This window comes from Cryptotermes secundus, unplaced genomic scaffold (genome assembly GCF_002891405.2).
Source record: "Cryptotermes secundus unplaced genomic scaffold, Csec_1.0 scaffold176, whole genome shotgun sequence".
Taxonomy (NCBI): Eukaryota; Metazoa; Arthropoda; class Insecta; order Blattodea; family Kalotermitidae; genus Cryptotermes; species Cryptotermes secundus.
The window spans coordinates 149,848-177,552 of NW_019731569.1; the positions used below are offsets into that span (position 1 = coordinate 149,848).

The window sequence follows — 27,705 nt, forward strand, 5'->3', positions numbered from 1 at the left end:
GCCAAACTGTGTGTGTATGGGGGCCCTAACAACAGACGTATATTTAATTACAGACTCTCTCGTGACCGAAAAAGTGCAGAATGTGCGTTTGGTATATTAAATGCGAAGTTAGATATACAATATTTAAAGACCAATATGCTGCAAAGAAGAAACTGTGAATTCAGTGTTCAAAGCACCTGTTGTCCTCCACAATTTCAACAGAACCCGGGAAGGGCTGTTTTGTAAGGGAGCTGAAAACCATGAAGTAAATCAATGAAGCCATCAAATTTAAAATGAAGATGATGGTGTAAGGCAAAGACTATTGAGAGCACAGCGTCTGCCAAATCAGCTCAGGACTGCCACCCTCTCAAGACCGCCAGTCAGCTCCGCCTGTTTCTGGGCATGCTTAACTTCTCTACAGGCGATTTCTGCCACACGCGGCGGCCACGTTCTCTCTGGCCCCAGAGTCAAGGGCTCTAGCCCCATCACCTGGACGCCGAAACTCCACAAGGCCTTCGAAGAGTGCAAGACGAGTTTGCCTGGTGCCACTCTACTGGCATACCCTGACACATCACCGACCATTAGCCTAGTTAGTTAGTTAGTTAGTTAGTTAGTTAGTTATTGGAGAGGGTGGGTTTCCCCATGCACTTAGACCTATATTGGTCCATTGTGCTTCNACGTCCGTAATTTGGATCAGTGACCTCCTTTGGAGATATGAGGTTCTTTTGCGTGCCGTAAAGCTACGACACGGGACCCACGGCTATAAAGTCCCTCCCTGAGGACTTGTTCCCTGAATTTTTCCGCCCTTAAAAATTCGACGACCTCCGCCGGGTATCTGAACCAGCGTACTACGAGTCATGAGGTGGGAACGTTACCTCTAGACTACGGAGGCCGCTTACCATTAGCCTATCACCTGCATCTTCCAGCAGAAGTGGGACAAATGTCCACCGCGGCAATTTAATCATCTCGACTTTCTAACCCCATTTACGACTGATATAACACATCTCTGGATAGAACAACGTTGTCGCCGACGCTCTCTCTGGCATCGAGTCCATCACAGCGCCACCATCCTACAACACACTGACCACTGACAAAGGCCAAGCTTATTCATAAGCGACAAACCTATCATCTGGTCAGAGAGGATGTTACATAAGGGCTAGGATCGCAATGGTTCAGCTACAAAAAAAAATCGCTGTTCATGAACCCCAAAGGGCTTGGCACCAAGGAGAACTGATTGGCAGTAAACCCCCAGTCATAAAGCAACTTTGACTCTGAAGTTAATCAATCATGGGGTCAGAAGTCGACGGTTGTAAGCCGGAAGTCGGAGTCGGCAGTGTGAGTCTTGAGTTGCACTGTTAGATGCAGCCACCAAGCAACAACTAGTGAAGACAGAGAAGACTTAGTTTTTGCATTAGTGATTTGCAGAGTGCGTGCATTAGTGAAAATGTTATGATTATTTGTAGTTATAAGTTGTAGGCGTTCAATAAATCCAATTATCAATCCAGACCCCGTGTCTCACTAACACGTGACAGTATTTTGGGCTTCTAATCCTCATGGCAAAAAAACACCTTCCAAATGGAGTGAAGTCCTGGGAAATTTTGACTTTCTTACCCCTCACCTAGCTTCAGTATCAAAAAACCACTCTCATGCTGTCCCAGACTACCCCACTAAGTTTCTATGCAAGTGAACATCCTACAGAGCTACCACACACATACCATCAATGGAGCAAGGTGACAGTATAATCAGGAATGAGTAAAAATGAGATGCAAGTCCCCAACCTATTGCTGACTATTCTATCCTAATGTTCTGTCCGTCACAACTGCAGGTGTGGGGTTGTTACAGTAGGTATACTTTCAAAACTGCAACATTCCATAAAAATTAGGAAAACTTCTGGGAAAATATTTTCAAAACTACCTCCTCTAACTTAAAAATCAACATTTCTAACCATATGAATATCAAACAGTGTCACATATAACATTAATGGTGAGTATGTTAAAACTGTTATAGATACAGTACTTAGGAATTAAATTACCATGATTAATTTCATTATATTTGGAATTAATTTTAAAAGTTCAGGATATCATCACCTAGCATCAAAATGTCTGCTGCACAGACTACTAACATAGTGAGCAACTGGAAGCTTGAACGAAGTGATGTACTAGGAGTATGCATATCTGGCTGATAATTATGCAGCATGATTTGGAATATTTTTTTCTGCCATTCTAAAACCCTAACCAAAGCAGACACCTAATATGTTGTTGTACACACTATATTCACAACCAAAGCAGTAACACAACCAGTTCTAGCATACTGAAACGCCAATCAAATGAATCATTCTACTCTGTTGATGAATACCTATTGTCTAGAAAATAACTTATGTGTCTTTAAATACCCTTGTGTGTAGTCACTGTGTATTCTTGGTTTCTCTTGTGTGAGATCTCCATTGGGGCTGCACATGTGTTTTGTATTTACATGATATATTCCACATCCTACAACCATTTTGACTAACTTTCGATCCATGGAATGAAATGTAATGTAATGTGATAATTTTCAAATCAGAACATATTACTCCTGTAAAAGCTATTGATATGAATACTCACTAACCAAGTTTTCTACTACATATGCAGAAGTGGGTACAATGCAAAAACGCAAAAGACAATGAATGTTTGAAATTTTCCCCAATATTTTTCCCCTTCTTCAGTGAATTCTTGACAATACAAGTAACATTCGTATTTGGCCAAATTTGGTATTGATCCCATCTTACTATAAACAGTTGGCTTGTGATGTTTCTATCTGTCCCTTCCATATTTTCCTCCATTATTTTTCATCTCCTGTTTTTTTTCCATTCACACATGAAGATTCCATTTTTCTCTTGGGTTCACAATCAAGTACTGACCGTTTCCAGGGAAAACGTTCTATATGGTATGTTGTCTATAAAATGCATGTCTTATTCATTTAATTTTTTTTCCATTTTGATATTAAAATTTCTACATTATCGTTGAACTACTGCATAACAAAGTGAATGTCAAAAATGCAGAAGCAAATAACAGGAACTGACGAGAAGAACGCATGCGAAAAAAAAAGGGTTATGGCAAACGTTTTTAATTCTTCCCGGCCACTACGCACGCGTACCTTGATGAACCATCCTGCTAGTTCAATGGACCGAAAGCGAACGAAGAGTTCGTTCGCCTTGCTTGACGGCACGTGGGAACCGCATACCGGGAGTTCGCCGGCCTTCGTTCGTTTCCTCTTTCTGCTCTTAACGTACACCAACCTCCAGCAACGCACGATTGTCTGGAGACATCATCATCTTACTCACCGTGGCCGACTTAAGCAAATAAAATTAGTCCACAAAATTTCACACTCACGCAGTGTGCTTCGTATTGTTTTCTGTGGATGGAGCTCTTCAAATGTAGCACAGTCCTGCTATAAACTACAAATCTTTTCCACATTGTTTCCTTGCCGCCAATAAAAATTCTGAATTAACTCCCGGACTATAAAACAAGTTACTGTCACTGAAGCTGGTGCTTAGCATGTGTATGTACATATTTGATCTGGGTGTGCCACATGGCCGCTGGATACAGGTTACGTGATAGGAAAATAACACATCATTCTTGGTACATACCCCGATTTCGAAGCATTGGTAGCTGTGATTGAATGTATTCGTAACTTGTTCGCTATATCTTTCAATTCCTGAATGGTACGTGCTTCAGGTTTATGATAATTTGCCATTGTCTACACACAACAAGACTCAACACAATCCACACACTCACACTATTAAAAAAAAAAACAAATATCATCTTCCGCCAACTACCAATGTTGCCAATTTTTGTCCGTTCTTGACCGTCAACTTCACCAGCGTTGTCAGCACTGGAGCAGCTGTAGGTCGGCAACGGTTGGGAATGTGAGGTTTGGTTGTTTGTGAAATGGGTTTTAATTTAATGGACAAACTTTGGATTTTGTAACTTTGAGACGATTTGCTAATTGGGATATGTAAGTGTAATTTTGTTCAGGCAGGACTGTAGCATAGATAAAGTCTCTAAGATCCATTTTAATATTGCGTACCCACACATGTCTTGGTCTTCCTAGTGGTCTGTTTCCTTCTGGCTTTCCCATCAATATCCTATATTCACTCCTTTCGACCCCTATTCATGCTATATACCCTGCCTATCTCATCTCCCTTGAATTGCTCAATCTAATTATACATATTTGTTTCTGTAATTTAAAATGTTCTGAACTCAAACGTAGAGTTGAACTTGTGACTTCTGATAGTACACTTAGTAGTATTTGTACTCACCGTGTTTTTCCTGTGTTTAATACTTCAATTCTATGATGTAGTTGTTACATCTAGAAAATTTTCACTTCAGAATTTTGTGAGGTCATTTGTTGTCAAATGCATTTTGTAGAATTATCTTAGTCTTAGAGTTCCAGAACTTTAGTAAGCAATGAAAGAAACATGAAGTCAAGTAATGTATTTGTGCCACATACATAGTTTTTTTACTTGCTTTGTGGGAGTGCTGTCAGGTTTGTAGTGTATGAGTAGGCTTTTTAGGCGAATATATAAATCTGACTGATGGAACTTTACCCAACTTTGACGGTTTTCTTCAAAACTTATTACTTACAAAGCATGATGTGTATTGTAATTATGTTTTAGCTCCCATGCATCCCATGCAAAAATATTTATTTATGTATTTATCGTTCTGTAAAACCAGTTTAAACTTTTTGTGAGATGACGTGATGGGCCTGTGATTTGTTAAATCTATAGGGCTTCAGATTTATATAACGAGTATAGTTCGCTTGCGGACTAAAGCCACGGATTTCATTCCCTAGCTTATGTACAGGTCTCACTGCAGAACTGGTTGTGTCCTATATCTTCAACTATTCTTTCCCCTCCATCCTCACACAACCTCATTTACATATCCTTTCTCACTCACACTATATACATGGCATTCCTTCCACCACACTCAATGGGTTGCAGTTTTCTTACAGAATGATATCCTTTTTTTTTTATTCGCTTAGTGGAGGGGCAGAGTCCTACTGGGTTCACTCGGCATGGCGGCCACTGATTGGCCTATTGTAGCCTGCCCCGGGTGATTATGATGGAGAATTTGGTGGAATGAAGATTGGCAGGGGAAACCGAAGTACTTGGAGAAAACCTGTCCCAGCACCACTTTGTCCACCACAAATCCCACTTGACCAGACCCCCAGGATCGAACCCAGGCTGCCGCAGTTGGAAGCCAGCGACTAACAGCTTGAGCTATGGTGCAGCCTACAATGATATCTTACATTGAAAGCTTGAAATTTCTCATGAACTCAACCAAAGCAATCTAAAGCCAGAATTGTCCTCTTCAATTGTTCAAATGTTACTGGTTGTTCATCTGATATGACAGTTTGGTACATATAAGATCACCATTAGCCAATCACACTAAAGTAAAAAATAACTTACTGTACAAATGAAAATTGCATCACTGATTGTATTTTTCCTCTCCATTACCCTTCTACTGCAGAACTCAAACCTGTACTTGTTCCAGCAAATTTTTTTTGCAAAGCAGTGTAATTAATCTCTTCATTCCAAGTGTTCAATGACTGTTCCTTATGGCACATAAAATTCACCTCTTTGGTCAAGAAAAAGTGGTGAAAATATAGTTCTCAAAACATCCGAAACAACAGTAGAATATATTATCTTTTTAGAATGTTGGCACAGTGCTACAGACATGTCATCCCACAATTTTTAATGCCTGCTGTCTAGCTTGCTTGCTAAGCTATTTGAACCTAACCCTAAAAAAGAAATTAAAGAAAGCAGTGGACAAAACTGAACTCTACTTTAATATGTGACATCAACAGACAGATCTAAATCTGCTAAAGAGAAGTGCATAACACCAGATGTCACACCCCTGCTTCATATTCAGGAAGTCCCAGATTCGTATCACTGCACAGAAACTGGCCATCCTGATGGAGGTTTTCTTGTAATTTTCTGCAGTCCCTCATGGAGAATGCTGAGATTGTACCTGAAAGTAGGTCATCATTGCTGCATTACACATACTTTCCAACCCTTTACTTATCAGTTATCCTATCATTCAACACTATATGTAGTCTGAGCTACAAATAGTATTGTTAAGTAAATCAAAAAGATGAAAACGAAATTTGACCTAATTCTATTGTATACCTTTTTTCATTTCTTGCTGTCTCTTCAATTCTTCATTCTTTCAGATACAAGTATCGAGTATACAGAACAGTATCTCTGGGTGTATAGTTATACAGACTTTGTAACACGTACATTAAATGCATTTTTATGATAGTTTTGTTAATAAGTAATGTATAGAACACATGAGATTGAATAGGCATAAAGTTCCATTCATTGTGTATTTGTTCAACTATAAAAGTATGAAATACGTGCTTTGTATAACACTAATTCTCTACCTGTCAACCATGATTCTGAGTTCCAAACAGTTTAATGAATCCTTTTGAATGGTATTAGTGAATTCCAAGTATCTGCATGTGACTTATTTCATGACCATTTGCAAAGCTGTCTTTTATAAAACCTGTTTCTTATGTCATAGTCAATTGCATGATAATGCATATAGTTTAATCAGATTTCTCTACACGTATTCACTTCATTGGAAGTATGTATTATCTCTGTGAAACAAAGAGTTTGTCATGAGTTACCAAACTGTTATCAGTTATTCACTAATCATGAACAAGTTTGTGGGAATCCTTAATGAGTTCTGACCATGAGCTAATATGCAACAGGAAAAGCAAGACCTATATGGAATAGTAATCTAATCAGCATTTTTTTAAACATGGGCTTCATCAGGATTTTGTCCATCATGCCTCTAGTCTCTTCCTGAACACTTGTCCACTGAGTTGCGAGCTCAGTAGTTCAGTTATGACCACTGTTAAAGATCATGCTCACATGTGTATAGTTCCACTAGGGAATGTCGAGTAGTTATGTATATGAATGAGAAAAACATGGCTTGTGTACTCATTTTCCAACACTGTTTTGGTAACGCCAATTGTGACATATCATGTTCAACATGGGGATGGTGTACCTCAGGAATATCACTTGCAACATGTAGCAGGATGTGGGCTTAAGTTATATTCCACATGTTCAAGATTAGTGTAGTCACATGATCTTGTCTGTTGTCTTACCAACTTTGCATTTTGTCCCTCAAATCTTGTAATACTGATCTTTTCAGTTAAGATTCACATACACTCAGCAAACAAATCTGTTTGAATGAAAAATATTTGTTACTTTTCAGCTATCATTTTGAGCTCAGCAAAAGCAAAGGCTGACAGTTGTGATCCAAATGAATCCAGTCCACACCCTCCCCTCACCTCATTTCTTTGAGATCCATTTTGATATTTTTCAATCTGTACCTAGGTCCTCCAAGGTGTCTTTTCCTTCTGGTTTTCAGATCAAAGCTTTGTAGGCATCTCATATTTCCTTTGCATGATATGTGCCTCATCTGTCTCATCCTCTTTGATCTGTTCATCCTAATAGTATTCGGTGAAGAATGCAGATTATGAGTCTGTCTTCATGTGGTTTTCTTAAGCTTCCTGCTGCTTCGTCCCTCCTAGATCCAATTATTTCCACAGGGCTGTGTTTTTCTATTAATGTTGGAGACCAAGTGTCACACCCATACAAAAGAAGAGGTGAAATTACATTTTTGAGTATTTTAATCCTTTTGCATTCGTATAAAGCATGGGAAGGTAAAAATTCTTTTAAAAAATAAAATGCTGCAGAGTCTCAAACTGTAAATTAAAACAGCACTTCAGTCGTTTACACAAATCACACATGATGTTGAAGATACCTAATAATCATGACACAACTGTATCTCAATTTGTAAACAAGTAGCCAGTATTTATTTATTTATATGCATCTTTTCTTAACATGACTTTCAGAGAACTGTATCTGTATATGAATTGTCTGTGTACTGGCCATCAGACTCTTCAGTAACAAAATAAAATGACCTCATATATTGCTTAAATGTTTCAGTCATTTTATTCTTGATGTAACAAGACTCGTCTTTGTGACAACAGATGTATAGCTGTGAACAATTTTATTTTCAGGATGGCAGCAGTATTTAAATCTTTGATGAAGACAAAACTTGCTTGTCACAGTGTGAGTATGGAAATTGTTATGGCAGTATAATAGATTTTTAGTTGCTACAAAATTATGCTTCAGACTATCACAAAATGTTCTTTTCATTATGTACTGCATGTATTGTATTAGCAAGCATTTGTGGAATGTAAGGTACAAATCAAAAATTAAGGTACACAGTCGAAATTTACTATATTTGAAAAACATTTTACTTGTGCAAGATTCATCCAGTTCTGTCCATAAAAAGCTTAATTCTATGTCTGTTCTGAAAATTAATTGTGATATTGAATTGGTTTTACAAAAAAAAAAAAAAAAAAAAAAAGCATTCAGGACATGAGAAATGTAATAAAGATCAAAAATTTCTTCCAGTACTGTTGCAATTGCAGAACTATTCTGTGAAAGTCATCATATTCTGGTTATAAAGGCCATCTCTAACAAAGATGATATTAGAATGTTTATATTAGTTGAATCTCATTAGGAGAAAATGCATATGTGAAGTGTGGAACCCCAGTTTCAAAATAATTTTCTTTAATGTGGAGATGCATCCCTGAAAATCTAATGTTTTCTTCAGGGTAGGTCTCTGTTTTTCGACTTTGTAGAAGTCTTTAATTTTTGTTCGCACCACAGACTCGTTAAAGTTGTCCAAAGTAGCTAGTGGAGATTTCCTAGGTCTTTCTTTATGGGGTGTCGAAAAGGAAGTGGAAGCGCCAGATTCAATGTTTTTTGTTTCTCCTATTATTCTTCTAACACTACTTTCCGATACACCTGTTGCCTTTGCTACTACCACTCCTATGTTGTTCACTGTAATTGCTGGCCCAACCTCTTTCATATACTTATATACATTACTAACAATTTCTCTTGATTGTGAATGCAACACTTTTCCACTCAATTTACTTTGTGTAGGTGGCATGTTAAAGGAGACAGAAAAATATTATATTTAAGCATCCTGTTGCACTCTNTTTAGTGATAATTTTAAAATCCTTTAAAATTTTCTCTAAATTTTAAATTTAAAATTTAAAATTGTTAGGGTTACTCGCCCTATGTCTAAAGTGCTGCAGCGGCTAGTTCTTGTTTCCACACTGTACAGGTGTTATCTGTAATATACAAATATTCGTATTATTATTTTATGTACGTAATATTTTCTTATGTGTTTATATTGTATAAATAAATTTTAGACTGGGTTCAGTGTGGCAGCAACGTAAGAGTATACACCTGATGATGGCCGTTAGAGGCCGAAACATGTAGTGTAGAAGAGAGCAAGATCAAAGACATATAATATATATTGTTTGCACTTGGGACGGAGTTTGTATCATTTATCGAGATAGAAAAAATGTACAAATATAAATAAACAAAAAAGAAAATCAACGAATAAAAATAAACAATAAAATAAAATATCAATACAGTAAATAGAGAATAATACACTCAAATACAACTCCAGAGTCAAAACTTTTTAACTTGACTCTACACGGAAGAATGCTTTTAACTGAACTTGAGATGTCTGCTCACACTGAATGCAGACAAATGACTAATCACAACACCCCTCAACTTTCACGAATGGACCTGCCCATCCTCTGCCCAGCTTTTCCTGGACTGTCACTTCTAAATATTACAACTTTACATGAAATTAGTAACAGTTACTGGTATTTAAGATGTTACATTTAAACTGTGGTATCTAGAAATTCACATTACCTAAACATACGTGTGTATGACTGGAACTGAAAATTAGCTGTCTTATCTGTCTTGATAATAGGCTGACAAAGTAAGATTTCTATGCACATTATAAAAATAAAAATGTTAATTCTTAGTAATGCTGATCTGTGTGATAAACTTTTTAATTTTTCCATAGGTAACATTATAGCCTTCAACAAACTTTTTAAGTACTTCAGAAATTTATGTTGTTTGCATTTCATGCTGCACATATACCAACAATGACAATTGTAACGTTATGGACCACAGAAGTAAAGGTCCCAACTGAGTAGGCTTTCACCTGAAGACAGAGACAGAATCCAGTCCCTGAAACATATTTAATATAAAAACAGGAAGATGGATAATGCCCGAAAACAATAATTGTATAAACAGTTGACCTGTAATTTCATTGTACTATGTAGTCCGTCAGCAGGGATTTGAACTATGTAACTTTTGGATGGGAGACAAGTTTAAACTTAAGTAAGCTGCTTTGTTTCGGCCGCGCCATAGCTCAAGCAGTTAGTTGCTGGCTTCCCACCGGGGTAGCCCGGGTTTGATTTGTTGTGGACAAAGTGGCACTGGGGCGGGTTTTCTCCGAGTACTTTGGTTTCACCTGCCAATCTTCATTCCATCAAATTCTCCATCATCATAATCACCCAGGCCCATCAGTGGCCGCTGTGCCGAGTGGACCCAGTTAGACTCCCCCCCCATTAAGCGAAGCTGCTTTGTTGCTGTAAAATTTGTGGTGTGTCGACTGATACTGTATGTTAATGATTACCTACAAAGATTTATTATCAAAATTAACAGTGGTTATGAGGTAATGACAAAGTAGTACCATGAATGGAAGTGTTAAAGAGGGTAGAAATTTCATGCAGTTCATCAATTTTTAACTCTGCTTCTCCAATAGCAGAAGTAGCCATTGTATTGTGTTTGTGTTTTTGCAGGTCAGAGCAGCTTGTGTACGAAAACTGAACCTGTTAGAATGCCAGAGCAAGGCTCTTCTGGACTCAAATGGAGTAGCTATTCAGAAATTCAGAGTTGTTGAAAATGTAGAAGAAGCCAGGTGCCTTACTCAAAATTTCAGTGAGTAGAACAGGATTCTGTGGCAGATTTTTAACCTAGATTTTCCTAATATCAATATAATGCTGCCAGTACTGATACAAGTTTGGACCCATCCTTATGAATATGTTCACATACGATCATGGTGCTACCCTAACATGACTGCATTAATTTACTGGAAATTGCCCGACCAATGAACTTTAGTTGCTTCAAGCTTTTTTAGTGGTGGCTTTTCCAGGATAAATTGCACATCATGTAATATCCTTTCATTTTTGATGATTTATGAAACAGATTGTAGACATTTCTTGTGACATGTAACATGCATTTGATGGTTGGATATTAATTATGTACTCTAGTTAACACTAATGATAACACATATGCCTAGTGATGAATGCGTGATATTTCTGTTCAGATAGTTCACAGAAGTTTTCTTTGCACTCCCCAAATATTCCCTGGAAAATTTGTAGCTCCGTCAAAGTCAGAGGCTATTGAACATTTTAAGTCAATGTTTCTGCTTCAATTCTTTCATTGTAGTTTCAGTCATCATTTCTGCATTTGTATTTTCAAGCTTCACCAAACACAGAAACATTTCTCTGATATAACTTCTGCTGTCTATAGAATGTATTCCTTGTATATGTAATTTCTCTGTGGAAAGGCTCTATGCATGCTTTTCAGAGTTATAATGTTTTTCAGGCTAATCAATTTAATTAATGAAAGGCAGAGTCATAAAAATACAGCCAGTTGTTTGTAACATGCTGAAATAATTTTTAGAAACCTCACAAAATTTGCACAATGCTGTATTGCACAGTTTATCTGGTATAGCCAGTTATATTTGTTTTCTGGATGTTTGTTGAATTTATATTTTTCATAGTGTCACACAGCGGGTAGCTTTCTTCACGAGATTTTTTACTTCTTTGTCATTGTAACGGTCAGTGCCTATGTTAATTCTGTTATGTTTTCTGTTGACATCCCATTATGTTTGTTCCTTTTGCTGTTTAGTATAACTTACTGATTTTCTCTCTCTGCATCTGAACTCAGTTCTCATCAAAATGTTTCCATGGTATGGTTTCCAGCCATAATTGAAGTTGTTTAATTATAATTTACATTTTAGAATTGTGGTAAAACAGTTTAATTAATTACAATATTAGAAATATATGTGCATATGAAAATTCAGTGAAAGTAAATATTAGTAGATGAATGTGTCAAATTTCAAACAGCGTTTGAGCTTATTAAAGTTAAGTTATGTGGGTTGTATACAAGTATCTATTAATTATATTATTGATTGTTGAACTGCTTTGGGGGAATTGATACTTTGTTCCTTGCTTGCTATAATGTGATAATGCACCAGCTGCTCACAATGAATTATCTATTTTCTCATTTTCAGAAGTGGATGAGTATGTTATTAAAGCACAAATTCGTGCAGGAGGTAGAGGACTTGGGCGTTTTGACAATGGTTTCAAAAGCGGAGTACACTTAACTAAAGAGTATGTATGTACTTATCATGCTTTCAAGATATTGTCACGTTTTTATATGTGTGTTAACTATATGTCAGGTTTGGATTGGAGAATGGATTTATTGACCACACCCCTACAACTAATTACAGCACTATCACTAATCCACACTTTACAAATCACCACAGCACCCACTAAGCATTTTTCCAGCCTGCTGTGATACAGTAGTAAAATTTATCACATCAGAGCTTTTAGTTCCCTGAATGAAAATTTTGGTTTTGAATATTTTAATCATAGCATGGATGATGTAATTAGCATGGAGTCTGTCAGTTTCTGGACAAATATATGCCTACAGATTTTGTGGGTTTATGCATTAAGACATACTTCTAGAGATCATAGCTGGTAAAAATGTTGCTGCAGATCTTCATTTGTTCCATGAGCTCACTTGTGACACAGGATTCAAATTCTGAGATGTTGTTGTGTAAATGAAGCTATAATACATGAATTTAGAATATTCACTAGTTTCTTCCAAATACCTCAGCTCAACTTTTAATAAAATTTATGACCTCTTCCTCATAATTTTGAGAGCAGAAAGATAATGTGCTTTGGATAGCTTTGATTTAGAAGGTCCAAACAAAGGTCAGCTTACATTTTTCTCTTAGCCAACCACAATGTGTATCTATTATGATGAAACCTGTTCCAGAAAAAAATACTGAAAACTACTGGCATGTTTGTCACAAATGTGGTATGAAATTTGCATGGGGGTTAAATGCAGCTATATTGTATTCTAAATAGTTTATTTTATTGTGTGGCTTCAGTTGATGTTTCAGATAACACTGTATGCAGTGGAAATTCCATCTGATATTTTCTAGTTTAAGGTTTTCGCTCATTTAACGTTGAATGATCCCAAGCCAATAATCTCAGTGTTAAATTTATGCCACATAAAAGTTTCCTCAGTTTAGTGTTCCAATTCAGTGTTTGCCAAAGAAACATTAAATTGGGCTTTCACTGTATATGTAATTACTATTTATTTGTTTATGATGCTATATCATTTGTTAAAGTTCAGATTGTAAAAGGATAAGGAGTAATGCAGAAGGCAGCAGACATGGCCTACTTTAAGATACTGACCTGGCATTTATATGAAGATACTGGGAAAAAGCATGAAGCAGTGCAGTTGGGAAATATGTGTATTATGCTAGTCATATTCATTTAACAACTTAACCTGCTATAAATTCTTTTTCAGCCCATGTGACGTTGTGGAGATTGTTGGGAAGATGCTTGGCCACAGGTTAATAACAAAGCAAACTCCAAAAGAAGGTATTTTGGTTAAGAAAGTGATGGTAGCTGAATCAGTGAATATAGTACGGGAGACCTACATATGCATACTAATGGATAGGTTAGCATCTAAATTACCTATTTCCTTCCATTGTTTCATATAAAACTGTGTCATGTATCTTCCTTTTCCTGGTATATCTATACAAAATTTGAACAGTTACAGATTAATTGGTGACTTGTGTGCACATAATTTGATGTATTTACATTATTTATTTACAGACATCCAACTTTAGTTCATTACACAATATGTTTGTGTTGTGTCTAGTAAATTCTGTGTTAAGTGTGACTGCCGATGACTTTATATGGATGCATGCTCAAGGGACTCAGGTACATGGTCACCCTACTCTATAAACATGTTCATTGCTCCTATTTCTAAGATCTGATCCATATATTTGCACCTTATTGTATGCCTTACTGGCCATATTAATTCACTAGCACAGCATTTAACTGACCAACTCTCTTATTTGCCTACTTCCTAATCACCCAGCTCAGTGATTCTCAGTATTTTCTGATTCACACATTGATGTTTTGAGGACCAGTATCCTGTCTTTCTCACAGTATAAAATAAAATATAATTGATACTAGCACAACTATACTTATTTACAGTTGTTTACAGCTGGCTGTTGCTTCTGTAGTACCCTTGTCATGCACATCTTGTCTCAGTCTGCTGGTTCTGATTTATATACGAAGGGTGTTCTGTATATAATGCCTCCTATTTTTTGTGTCAATATGTAACGTCTGAGCTGGATGTTGGTGGTGTTGAAGTAAAGGTCGAACCTTCCTGCCAATGTACTGTTAGTTTGGTTGTCGTGTGACAGATAGCGACAGCAGAGCAGTCTACCAAAATGGCGTTTAACATAGAAGTGCATGTGAAAGAGAGATGTGTTGTTGAATTTCTCACTGCTGAACAAATTGCACCCATTGACATCCATCAACGCTTGCTAAAGGTGTACAGAGACAATAGAGTGGATGTCAGCACAGTGAGGCGGTGTGTAGTGCGTTTCAACAGTGGCGAAAGTGAAGTGCACGACAAGCCACGCCCTGGGCGTCCCTGCTCAGCTGCCACTCGTCACAATGAACAGCGCCTCATCCATACAGATCGTCAGATAATGACCAGGGAACTGTGTGCATGGCTTAATATCAGCTGTAATGCATTGGAAACGAAGTTGCGGGAGCTGGATTATCGCGAAGTTTGTTCCAGGTGGGTCCCGTGGATGCTTACACAGGACCACAAAACTCATCGAATGGAAGTTTGTCAGGTACTGCTGCACCAGTTTGAGGCTGAAGGAGACAAGTTTCTGGACAGCATCGTCACCAGAGATGAGATGTGGTGTCACCACTACGAGCCGGAATCCAAAAGACAGTCCACGGAGTGACGACATCCGGATTCCCCAAGAAAAAGAAGTTCAAGACACAGCCGTTGGCAGGGAAAGTGATGTGCACGGTCTTTTGGGATAGGCGGGGTGTGATTTTGTTGGATTTCCTGGAACCTGGTGAGACTGTCAATTCTGAATGCTACAAGACAACGCTGACTAAGCTGAAAGCCCGCATTTCCCGAGTTAGGCCAGAGAATCAGAAAAACCTATCGCTTGCAACACGATAACGCTACACCCCATACCAGTTTGGCAACCACTGTGCAGATTGCCTGGACTGTCCTACCACATCCATCTTATAGCCCCGGTTTAGCACCTTCAGACTTCCATCTCTTTGTGCCTATGAAAGATGGACTAAGTGGGCTACACTTTCCAGACAATGATGCTGTCATTGCAGCTGTATGAAAGTGGCTAGCCTCTGCTGGGGCAGACTTTTACGGGCGTGGCATACAGGCTCTTGTTCATCACTGGCAAAAGTGCATAACGAATGGTGGTGATTATGTGGAAAAATAACTGTAAGTAGCTGAAATCTTGCTCTGTCTAACTGCATTATTATGCTTTCTGTATCTGTTGTTGTTTTCATTAAAAAAAATAGGATGCATTATATATGGAACGCTCCTCGTATCTGTCTCTACTTTTCTCTTATTTGTCTTATATGCTGTTTCAGCATGTGCACATTTTCTGTACAAATCATGTCAGTTTTATACCTTATTTATTTATCCTTGTTGTTCCTAACTCTGATATTTTGGGGTAGAATTTGTATGCATTTGCTGACTAGCTTTTAACTACCTAGGAGTCTTTTAACTGTTTTTTAAATTTTATCTTATATGGTTTCAAATTTAGCACCTTTATTTCCTTGATTTTTTTTCCTTGGCACTACAGCCCTAGTGGGCCTAGGCCTACCTCCATGAACTTCTCCGTTCACTTCGGTTTTTCTAGATCTTACATGTAGTTACTATAGGATTCTGACGATGGTGTATAACACCTGAGGACGGAAACAGATCATTTTCCAAAACGTCGTGTTTTTCTTAGTTATCTTAAAAACCAGGACGATGGATAAAGTCCGAAAACCCAATATCTTAGTGTAGATATTACACATTCGGTAGGACTCCTTGGGCGGGTGATCAGCTTGTCACAAGGCCTCTACCTGTACACAAACACAGAAAAACGCACACACACACAAATTCCCTTGATTACTTCTTGCTTTTAAATTAGTCTCAAGTGTTTCATTTTATAATGAAGTCATTCTTTAATTCGTTTGTGGAACTCTTTTTTCAAAATAGTTACAATCTAATTTTTTTTTTTTTTTTTTTTTGCAGATTTAACACATTTTTTCAATGCTAACATTACAAGCCTGGTTTACTTATTAGATGCTTCCATACTTTCTCTGAGCCTGCTCATTCCATAAATATTGCTTTGTTCCACATGGATTAATTACATTTGTCTCTCTCTTTTTAATTATTACTAGACAGGGGATGTGAATGTGGCACATGTCATAGATAATGTAGAGTTTCTCTCTTATTGCTTATCAGAATTACACTGTCACTTTATTATATTGATTTTCAGTGGACAAGCAGATAAAATTGCTTTCAAACAATGTTTAGTTCTCTATTGTTTCTAGTAGTTTGCACACACACATGTGCGCTTGTGGGCTGCTGTTTGGAAACTATGATGCTCCTTGACATATAGAACATGGACTAGGATGCCTCTTTTTTTCTCCATTGTATCTAGGCTGAGCATGGCATGAGCCCCATCTAGAACTGTACCAAATATTAACCTGGTCTTGGTACAGACACTAATTTGTCTAACTTAAATACAAATATAGCGGCCTCCATAGACTAGGGGTAACGTTCCCACCTCGTGCTCAAGGTGCGCGGGTTCAAACCCGGCGGAGGTCGTGGAATTTTTAAGGGAACAAGTCCTCCGGGAGGGACTTTAAGCCGTGGGTCCCGTGTTGTAGCTTTATGGCACGTAAAAGAACCCCATGTCCTAAGGGGACCACTGAGCCAAATTCAGGACATTTCCCACCCAACAGTAGTCTCTAACGCCTCTGGTAGATGGGGGAAGCATCAAGATACCACTGAGCTACTAGAAGCCGAACTCACTGGCTGAGTCGGGACTGATGGCATGCACCAGTACCGGTAGGGAATAGAGACTGGTAGAATATCAGGGGGATGCACAATGGACCAGCAGTTGGTCTAAGTGCATGGGGAAATCCACCCTCTCCAATAAAATACAATACAATACAATACAATACAATACAATAAATACAAATATTAATGAAATATAGCACAGGCAAATAACCTGTTCAGTAATTTCAGTTCAGGTATTTGAAATTTGTGTGATATCTTCGGAGTAAGATGAGATGCAATTGGATACACTTAGGCAGCATCTCCTGTGTAAAGAACTTTCAGTCCAAAATTCTGTATGCCCGTAATTTTACTACATATTCTGTGTATTCCTTAATGTTTGTTTATTAATTTGATTTGTTTCATTCTGGTCTGTCACACTAACAAATACAAAGACAAAGCAACTCCGTCCAGTGTGACTATTGAAGTTTCGCTACTTGAGAACTTAGCACCCTTACATGTTTCGATCCTTATGGATCATCTTCAGAGGGAACATCAATACTTATTTGGAAACTACTGTCACAATAGGTGTTCTGAGTGCTAAATTACATACACACACAATGCCTGGAATACACAGTATACACAAAATCCAATTTTTTCACAATCACGGCAGCTTTCCTGGTTATAGTTTTTAAAGTTCTTAAAACTTTGGTGTTTAAGTTAAAATTTATAAACCAAGTAGGCTGAACTTGTGCCGCCTATCTATCTTGAGAAGGAGATTCTTAGTATCTTCCTGTGTTTGTTCGTGGCGTGCTGTGTTGTTTTCACTCTAACCAGGAAAGCTACTGTGATTGTGAAAAAATTGGATTTTGTGTATATTGTGTATTCCAGGGATTGTGTGTGTATGTAATTTAGCACTCAGAACACCTATTGTGACAGTAGTTTCCAAATAAGTATCGATGTTCCCTCTGAAGATGATCCGTAAGGATCGAACATGTAAGGGTGCTAAGTTCTCAAGTAGTGAAACTTAAATAGTCACACTGGACGGAGTTTTTTGTCTTTGTAATTGTTTGTTTATTATTTCATGCTTTTGTGCTGGAGATTCTTTACTACTCACTGCTGCCCAACTGTCTGTTTACTGCATCATGAAATCTCTTATTCTTTCTCTTCGAATTAGGGGCTTCAGTGGTCCAGTTATTATTGCCTCATCTGCTGGTGGAACAGATATAGAAAGTGTGGCTGAAAAGACTCCAGACCTGATAAAAACTATACCTGTGGATATTATGGAAGGTGTAACTGACAGCATGGCAAAAGATGTAGCAGAATTCTTGCTCTTTGAAGGGAATTTGAAAGCTAAGGTAATAATTTGCAATACCGATAAGATAGTATGACCAACAGTGGCCTCCGTAGTCTAGAGGTAACGTTCCCACCTCATGACTCATGGTACATGGGTTCAAACCCGGCGGAGGTCATGGAATTTTTAAGGGAGGAAAAATTCAGGGAACAAGTCCTTCAGGAGGGACTTTAAGCCGTGGGTCCCGTGTCGTAGCTTTACGGCACATAAAAGAACCTCATATCTCCAAAGGAGGTCACTGAGCCAAATTCAAGGACATTTCCCGCCAAACAGTAGTCTCTAACGCCTCTGATAGATGGGGGAAGCATTATAGATACCTCCAAGCCAGTAGAGGCCTAACTCACTGGTTCGGTCGGGACTGATGGTACGCATCAATATTGGTAAGGTATAGAGACTGGTAGAATATCATAGAGGGAAGCACAATGGACCAATACTGGTCTAAGTGCATGGGGAAACCCACCCTCTCCAATAACTAACTAACTAACTAACTAACTAGTATGACTAACAGCATACTTTTATATTGTATAAAATTATTTTTTGCCACTGAATAAACATAGTAGTAAATATTCTCTATTGATTCTTTTTAGCAAGAGTCCCATATCCAGTCTTTTGAAACAAAAGACAACGAATATTGTTCATTTTACACTTCTTAAATTTAACATTTCTAAATAATGAATAATGTATGAAATGAGTGTAAGAAGTCATCATTACACAAATGTATTTATTTGATGACATTTTCAGTAGCTCTGATTGCATAGTGTTGAATGATGGGTGATTAGTGATTAATGAATATCACTGTGATTTTGGTTTTTAAATCTAAATTTAAATTTTAAATATTAAAGCTAAATGAGAATTTAAAAATTTTAAACCAATCAACGTGTGAATATTCATGAAACACAATTGACAAAATCTACAAGGGGAGTTTTGGAATATCGGGTGCAAACAGAAAATGAACAATTGGAAATCGAATTTGAATGTTAATATTGAGTGCAGTGTGACAGCTACGTGAAATGAAATACACCTGATGATGCTGAAACATGTAGTGTGAAAAAAGGGGGACAAGAACTACAATAAAGTGTTACATTTACGATGGAGTTTATATTATACATATAGAAGTGTGGAATTAAATATAATATAGAATTGGGAAAGATGACATTTTCAGTAGCTCTGATTATATAGTGTTGAATGATGGGTGATTAGTGCTTAATGAATTGGAAAAGATGTGGAAAGAATCAGTCATGGAATAATATTAGGAATGATTCCCTGGATTTGACTGGAGGGGCTGAGGAAAAACATTAAAATCCTCAGTCAAGATAGCTTATCTTTATCCTAAAATTCTACTTAGGAAGTGGGAATGCTACCAACTTGACTGCAATGTCTAGTATATAAACATGTGGTTGTGTATGTGAGAACACAGAAATATATAAGCATGTGAGAGAGCATGAGTTTGTGTGTGCATGTATTGATGTGATGGAATATATGACTGACAAAACTTTGGAATTTTTTAGACTTTTACCATAATATTCTTGGGAGTCAAGTAAGTCCTGTATTGTAGGTGAAAATTAGCCAGTCAATCAAGACTTATAGATTAGTTCTTACAAGAGATCTATTCCTTCAGCATTTCATAGTTATTCCATTTAAAGAATTCATGTTTTTTAGACCTGAAGATTCATCCCTGGATTCACAAAGGCCTGTTAATGTTGCCTGTTCTGAGCCATTTGAATCAAGCCTGCATTCACCTGTTTCTCTGTGATATGTTTTAATATCTTCCTCTCATCTATGACTCATGTCCCTTCAATTTTTCTGATCAAGTTTTTCTTGTTTTCCATACTGCATGAAGTCCGAGTGTCATCTTGTTATACACTAAATCAAAATAAACCTGAGAATCACTGTAGTAGCCATTATGCTTTTCAGTGTTTTATGGGTAATAGATATTTTCCATCGAGAAACCTTAAGTCAGAAATTCACGATGTGTATGTGCATGTGAGTTGGAAGAAACATAACTATAGGAAATGCACAGAGTAATGCCCTTTGAATTTCCATGAAGTTGTTTTACTTTTTGATAAGTAAGTGAATGATACTAATATTTTTTATCTCTTTTCAGGCTACAGAGCAGATTAAAAAATTATGGAAGTTATTCCAAAGTGTTGATGCTCTGCAGATGGAAATAAACCCTTTTGTTGAGACAGACAAAGGTGATGTCATTTCAGTAGATGCCAAACTTCAGTTTGACGATAATGCTCAGTTTCGACAGAGAGACATCTTTAGCCTGGAAGATGTATCAGAAACTGATCCACGTGAAGTAGAAGCAGCAAAAGCCAAGCTAAATTACATTCCAATGTCTGGCAACATTGGTTGTCTTGGTAAGTCTACAGTAATGTGTGCAAAGTCTTAAATAAAACTGTAAAACTTTCTTAATTTTGTAATGCTGTAGTTGGCACTTTTTTTCTTATTTTCCTAAATGATCTCAAATTTTGACCCTGTTGTGATTCTCCATTGAAAACTTCCCACTATTTCCTACAAATTTACCTTGATCTTCATCCACCTTTTTGAAAATTTCACCTCTTTTTTTTTATTGCTAGTGGGGTGGGACTAAGTCCCGTGTATTGCGGCCACTTCTGGCCTATTGTACCAGCCCCAGATGATAGGTAAGGGTGATTGTGGAGCAGTTGGTGGAATGAAGATTGGCAGGGGAGACCGAAGTCCTCGGAGAAAATCTGCCCCAGCGCCACTTTGTCCACCACAAATCCCACTTGATCAAACTCAGGCCACCGTGATGGGAAAATGTTCACCTTTAGTACTGTTCAGCATACAATTTCATGTACTAGTGCTGGGCTGGAGTCATAATGTTGCAAATGTTGATTTAATTTGCTATTTATTAAGAAATAATTTAAATGTCAGTAGCCCACTTCCATTGTTTCTACAACATTGCTATATTGCCACACTTTGCTGCCCAGTGCTTTTTTGGTGATTCTGACATGCACTGTGTAATGGTTCTTAGAAAGTTTTCAGAGAACTAAAAGTAAGCAATAATGTAATTCTTTTGAAGATAATTTAACACCTTATTTTAACTCATTTAAAAAGAAATTAAAATCATTTTTACTTAAACATTCCTTGTATTCTGTAGATGAATTTATGTCTTTTGATTTTTCAGGTGTGTAAATGTAATATATAGCTGATTAATTTGTTGTATTTATGTAAAGATAATGCAGTTAATGGTAACTAGATCTATAATATTATTCAGACAACAAACCCCCCTATATTAGGGTGGTACAGTGTATACTGTAAAGATATGCACAAGAATTAGATGTAAAACTGACAATTTCCTTATCCAAATGGTTGTAATACCTGTATGTATGGATTGTTGAATTACAATAAAATGATAATGATAATGATTTCTTTAATGTTCTGGTAATTTAAAAATATGGAGAATACGCTTAAGATATTTAGAGCGTCTAAAAAGTTGAAGTCTGTGAGCCAGAATTATAAAGATATTTGTAGCTTGTGACACATGTATGCATATCACTCCCCCCCAACCCAAGTTGCTATGCCAAGTTCAGATGCTTCTAACAGTGGTGCAGTTGGTAGACATACTGCATCAAGTCACAAAGGAACTGCTTAAAAGATAACAGAATGGAGTAGAGGGTAAATGCAGTTATTGCAGAGAAAAAGACACAAACCAGAAATGATTTAATTATGCCACATATGTCAAAGAAGTTAGAATTAAATTGTAGTGTTGGCAAATAAGAACTGGAATTTTAAGTTTCTTCTTCAACTGATACAGTGTAACATCATAAAATTAAACCTTCCATGTTGTTCTTTATATACTAAAGCGTATAGTATTTATAATAGACATATAGAATAACTGAAATTAGATCATCAGAATATTATAAATTTTAATATTATTGGAAATATTTACATCTACAAATGAGGCTGCTTGTAGACTTGACTTTATATTAGTGTTTCTTTTTAGTGAATGGTGCTGGCCTTGCTATGGCCACTATGGATATCATAAAGTTGCATGGTGGAGAGCCAGCCAACTTCCTGGATGTAGGTGGGGGTGTTCAAGAGGATCAGGTTTTTAAAGCTTTTCAGATTCTCACATCAGGTAGGTGTCATTGCAGGCGAAGCTGTTTGTAACATAAACTCTACTGAGGGTGGACACTCCACATGTCTGAATGAGTTACTGCAACACAGAAGTTACATGATTTTGTTTGGACAAATTTTACGTACCAAACATTCAGACACAGACCATGCGAGATATCTTGGCGGAATCCGGTATACTGATTTAAAATGGATGGGGTTTCGGCATGATGATAACCCTCCACAATTTTCGCACCAAACATGTCCTTGATTGGACAACCATATTCTGGCCATGGTGCTCCAATCATGATTTGGTTCGATTCAGGAGTAAATTAAGAGGAGATTGAACTCGGCTAATGCTTGCTACCATTCAGTCCAGAACCTTTTTACTTCTCATCTGCTATCCAAAAACATAAAAATTAGAATATACAAAACTATAATTTTGCCTGTGCTTCTGTTTGGGTGTGAAACTTGGTCTCTGACATTAAGGGAGGAACATAGACTGAAGGTGTTGAGGGAAACTGCATAATAAGGAGCTTCATAACTTGTACTCTTCTCCAAGTATAACTAGAACGATCAAGTCAAGGCGGATGAGATGGGCAGGACATGTAACACGAATGAGGGAGAAGAGGAATGCATATAGGCTATTGGTTGGAAAGCCAGAAGGAAAGAGACCACTGGCAAGACCAAGGTGTAGGCGGATGGACAATATTAAAATGGATCTTAGAGATATAGGATGGGATGGTATGGATTGGATTGGCTTAGGATAGGGAACAGTGGAGGGCTCTTGTGAACACAGTAATGAACCTTCGGGTTCCATAAAATGTTGGGAAATTCTAGAGTAGCTGCAGATTTGGCGGCTCCTCAAGAAGGGCTCAGCTCCATAAGTAAGTAAAATTTGGTTACAGAATCACATATACAAGTCTGTTATTCAACCTAAGATTTGCATAGTAGTATGTAATTTATTTAATAATGAATGTTTTCTTGTGCTTACTTGCAGATCCAAATGTGAAGGCCATATTGGTGAATGTTTTTGGTGGGATTGTTAACTGTGCCACAATAGCAAATGGAATCGTAAATGCATCACTCAATTTGAAGTTAAATGTTCCCTTGATAGTGCGTTTAGAAGGTGAGAATTAACATATAGGAATGCTATTAATTTATGAAAATAGAGTAATATTGCTGCAAGAAATTTATACAGTTCTGTATTATCCGTTAAACTTTATTATTATATGGTCTCTGAAAGTACAAACCAAGAAAATATGTATGATTTATAGAAGTTTTTTAGTTTTAGATTTTGTATTCATGTTCTACCAGATAAACATATGGGGTCCTAAGTCTTATACTAGAGTTCCAGTATGGAAGTCTGGTTCTTGTCCCTTGAGACAAGACAGTATGTGATTTACTGTCATTGCATTTGAGCCACACAGAGAGCTTTTAAAATGTGGGTGTTATATGTGCACTTCAGTTGTCCTGCAATTCGCTCCATAGATGAGGACTTTTGTTTAATTATTGTTGTGTAATTGTGCGTCAGGTACAAATGTAAATGAAGCGAAGCAGATTTTGTCAACTTCTGGCCTTGACATCATGTCTGCATCTGACCTAGAGGAAGCTGCCCAGAAAGCAGTATCTTGCCTTAAGTGATAGCTGTGTCCAATTCAGGTAAAACTTCTTTCACATCTAAATTATCAGGAAATAGAGTACAGAGAGATGAGTGCTTCAGTGAAGCATTTGTTTGAGAGCAGGTTCCCATAAGGAAAGAGTCTGTAAGCTGTAGCCCAATTTTTACACATGTTTGTGGCTGTGGGAACGGGAATTGTTATATTTTAAAGCATTAAGATTTTTGCAGTTTCAGAGCCTGTCTGTGATTTTCAGTGTACTTACACTACAGTGTGACTACATGGGGAAATGCCATGTCTAACTAAGTAACTAACTAACCTCATGGTGGTGAGCCCTCCTCGAGCAACCACCAGTTGTGCAGCTACTTAAGAATTTCCCAACATTTTATGGAACCCGAAGGTTAATTACCATGTTCGCAAGAGACCTCCATTGGTCCATATCCTGAGCCAGATCAGTTTAGTCCATAGCACCCCATCCTGTGTCTCTAAGATCTATTTTAATATTATCCACCCACCTATGTCTTGGTCTACCTAGTGGTCTCTTTCCTTCTGGCTTTTCCACCAAAACCTTATATGCATTCCTCTTCTCTCGCCCTTCATACTGCATGCCCTGCCAATCTCATCCTCCTTCATTTAATCATTCTAATTATACTTGGAGAAGAGTACAGTTATGAAGCTCCTTGTTACGCAGTTTTCTCAAACCTCCTGTCACTTATATAAAATGAGTAGTAATTTACTATGTTCATTCAATATTGCATGCATTGTTTGGATGTGCAGTTGTACATTCAAGGATACTGCACTGATACCTGCATTGTATATAGCAAGCTTATACCTTGACTGGTTTTATTTGGTATTGAACATGTAAGATATAATCTCCAACTTGACTGGTATGCCATGTAACAAACATACCTCATTATAGTTGATGGATGTTGTGATCTTTTATGGTTTGAGATATATAAGCTACTAAGTTGAATGAATTTATTATGTAATGTGTTTTTATTACAATTTTAATTTATTTTATTTACAATTAAACATGGTATAGTGTTATGTATATTTTAGGTTGATGTATATTTTATGTTGACTAGTTCCATTGTTGGAGCATTTGTTGAAGATATTTGACTTGTTCTGTGTCCAGTGGTGTTGGCCTGTAATTGGATTTGCTTGAATGCAATAAATACTATACTATACTATACTNATATAAATTTAGCTGTACACATACACTATACATTCAAAAATATGTAACCATATATAAGTCATCAAAAGTTAATTAATTTGATGAAAATAAATTTGTATTATTAATTGTTTGTGATATATCGATATTTAGACATGTCGTGTTTGATGTGTTGCAACTTTCTCATTACAGGTGCAGATTTTAATAGAAACTTATATAAAGGAAACAATTTTAATTAAAATGCAAGAAGAGAACATGCAAGAACTTAAGACATCGGAGACAATAAAATACACAGGATGGACAGAAAAGCAGAACCTTAAGAATGTCACATTTCTCAGTAAATAATCTAGCAGTAGAGTGATACCAAACGGTATTAATTCTGCCATAAGTATTTATAGATATATGCTGCTTGGTATTAATGTGGTCTACCACTACTATACATATATCATGTTTAAAACTATACAAATTTTACAGTATGTTACCATAACAGCATCCTGTTGTATGACAATATTAATGTTTTGTGACGTGTATAACATTTATGTATACAAATACAAGGCATAGACCACCTTGAGAATATGAGTAATTTTAGCCATTTCTGCTCCATTAAGGCTTTTAATTTATGTGGGATATGAATGACACACCAGAATAAGTTAATATGATAAATTAAAAAAAGTACTTGAGGATAGAGAAAATTACATAATGAGGAGCTTAATAATTAATACTGTTCACCTAATTTTATTAGGGTGATTAAATCAAGAGGAATTAGATATATAAATATGTAAGGCACATGATGAGATGAGAAATACGTACAAAATTTTAAATGGAAAACCTCAAGGAAGAGCTCCCTAGGCATAGATGGAAGAATAATATTGAAATGGATCTCAGAAAAATAGGGTCTGAGTTTGTGGACTGGATTGAATTCACTCAGAAAGATTGAAATGGAAGGTTTCTTTGACAAAATAATGAACCATCAGGTTTTATAATGCTGAACCTTCTTTTACCATCTGAGAATAAATTTTTCAAGACATACAACCCGCGCTGTAGTGACTAATTCCTTAAAATATACTATTCTCAATTTATATGACCAGTATGTTTGCGTTCAGACATTTTCAGTCTCATAATAAATTAGTATCAAACATAAAACATAAAATTAATCTAAGTATTTCATACTGCCATTACTTTGTAATGTTTCTAATATTGATAGTTTATTCCAGACAGAAGGAATGATGAAAAATACACAGTCAGAATTATTGGAACAACTACTTGTCTACATACAGCAGTAAAGGCAGTGTTGGGGATTATGCAGATAGTACACTGTGACATTGAATGTGCATAACTGCTGAGAAAATAACTGTTTGCATATTTGTGAACATACTGTCACATGATCCTTTCAGCTTCGCCAGTAATTATTACCAGAAACTAATGTTGAGCACTGGATATACAAGTCTCACGTCTCATATAATTCCAAATGGAAATTTTAAATTAAGTTTGCATTAATTAAATGCAGATAATTTTGAATAGCTTTTTATATTCCAGTTCTAGACGTCTGCAGACTGTTGAATTCCAGAACACGAAGTAATCCCTTATTTTGACTTCATATGTATCTCATCAGTATTATCACAATTGCAGGGACATTCTTACTCTACCATGGTTTCTTGCGTGGCATACTCTTTGACCTAAAAAGTGTTCCTCCAAAAAACTGGTTGACTTTCAGTATAAACTCTTCACAATTAAAATAATTACTCATCGTCCATAATGTGTTCTTTATGAAGTTGGTAAATTCTTCATATATTTCAAGGAGGGTAAACATGCCTTGTATATATATATATATATTGTACAATTTAGTAACAATGGTCAAGCAGCAGTCATGAAAAGACACTATTTTGGGTCCAGTTCACTGTTAACAGCAACTAAACTGATACATTACACCAAAGTTTTGTGCAAGGGCAATAAAAGTGCATATATTTTGTAACATTTATAGTATCCATCAACATGGGCTTCCATTTTTAACAATCAAGCTGTTAAATTATGTACAAAAAAATATTTTTTTTAATTGAGGTTTATATTTCATGTATATCATCTCTGCTGTTTAAAAATTGTTGTAATCTGTAAAAATATTGCTAAAATAGGGTGTCCAAAAAATTAGTATGGCTAGATTTTGATGTTTTTTATAAATGTTAGATATGCAAACGCTAGGGTTGTCTTCTATTTGCTGTACTTACATGTGGTAGTGAATTGTATTGTTAATGCAACAATAATGAAATTTCATAGCACATGACAAATGCAAAGCATAATAGACAGTTTTTCTTAAGTGATGACTGGTTGATGCTGTCATGTATGCAGAATTCATTGGTACATTGCCTGAAACATTCGGGAATAGAGTGGAAAAATACATAAGAATTTTTAGAAGACATTTTCTTGTAGC

The 27,705-nt window shown here is 36.7% G+C and overlaps 2 protein-coding genes across 2 annotated transcripts in view; one reads left to right on the forward strand and one right to left on the reverse strand.

Annotated features, from left to right (window-relative positions):
• Positions 1-3,760, reverse strand: part of LOC111867063 (transketolase) — a 35,273-nt gene extending 31,513 nt beyond the window's left edge. Inside the window, exon 1 of the mRNA XM_023856541.2 lies at positions 3,605-3,760. Within this exon, the coding sequence (XP_023712309.1) occupies positions 3,605-3,711 (107 nt within the window). The 5' untranslated portion in view covers positions 3,712-3,760. The remainder of the gene's footprint in view (positions 1-3,604) is intronic.
• A 93-nt stretch (positions 3,761-3,853) lies between these two features.
• LOC111867069 (succinate--CoA ligase [GDP-forming] subunit beta, mitochondrial) lies at positions 3,854-27,506 on the forward strand. The gene is made up of 11 exons (XM_023856551.2): positions 3,854-3,972; positions 8,050-8,101; positions 10,711-10,849; positions 12,210-12,309; positions 13,520-13,672; positions 18,231-18,411; positions 20,512-20,770; positions 22,381-22,515; positions 23,491-23,619; positions 24,025-24,152; positions 25,473-27,506. Coding segments are annotated over exons 1-10 (1,260 nt in total). The 5' UTR covers positions 3,854-3,970; the 3' UTR covers positions 24,135-24,152; positions 25,473-27,506.
• Positions 27,507-27,705: the final 199 nt, after the last annotated feature.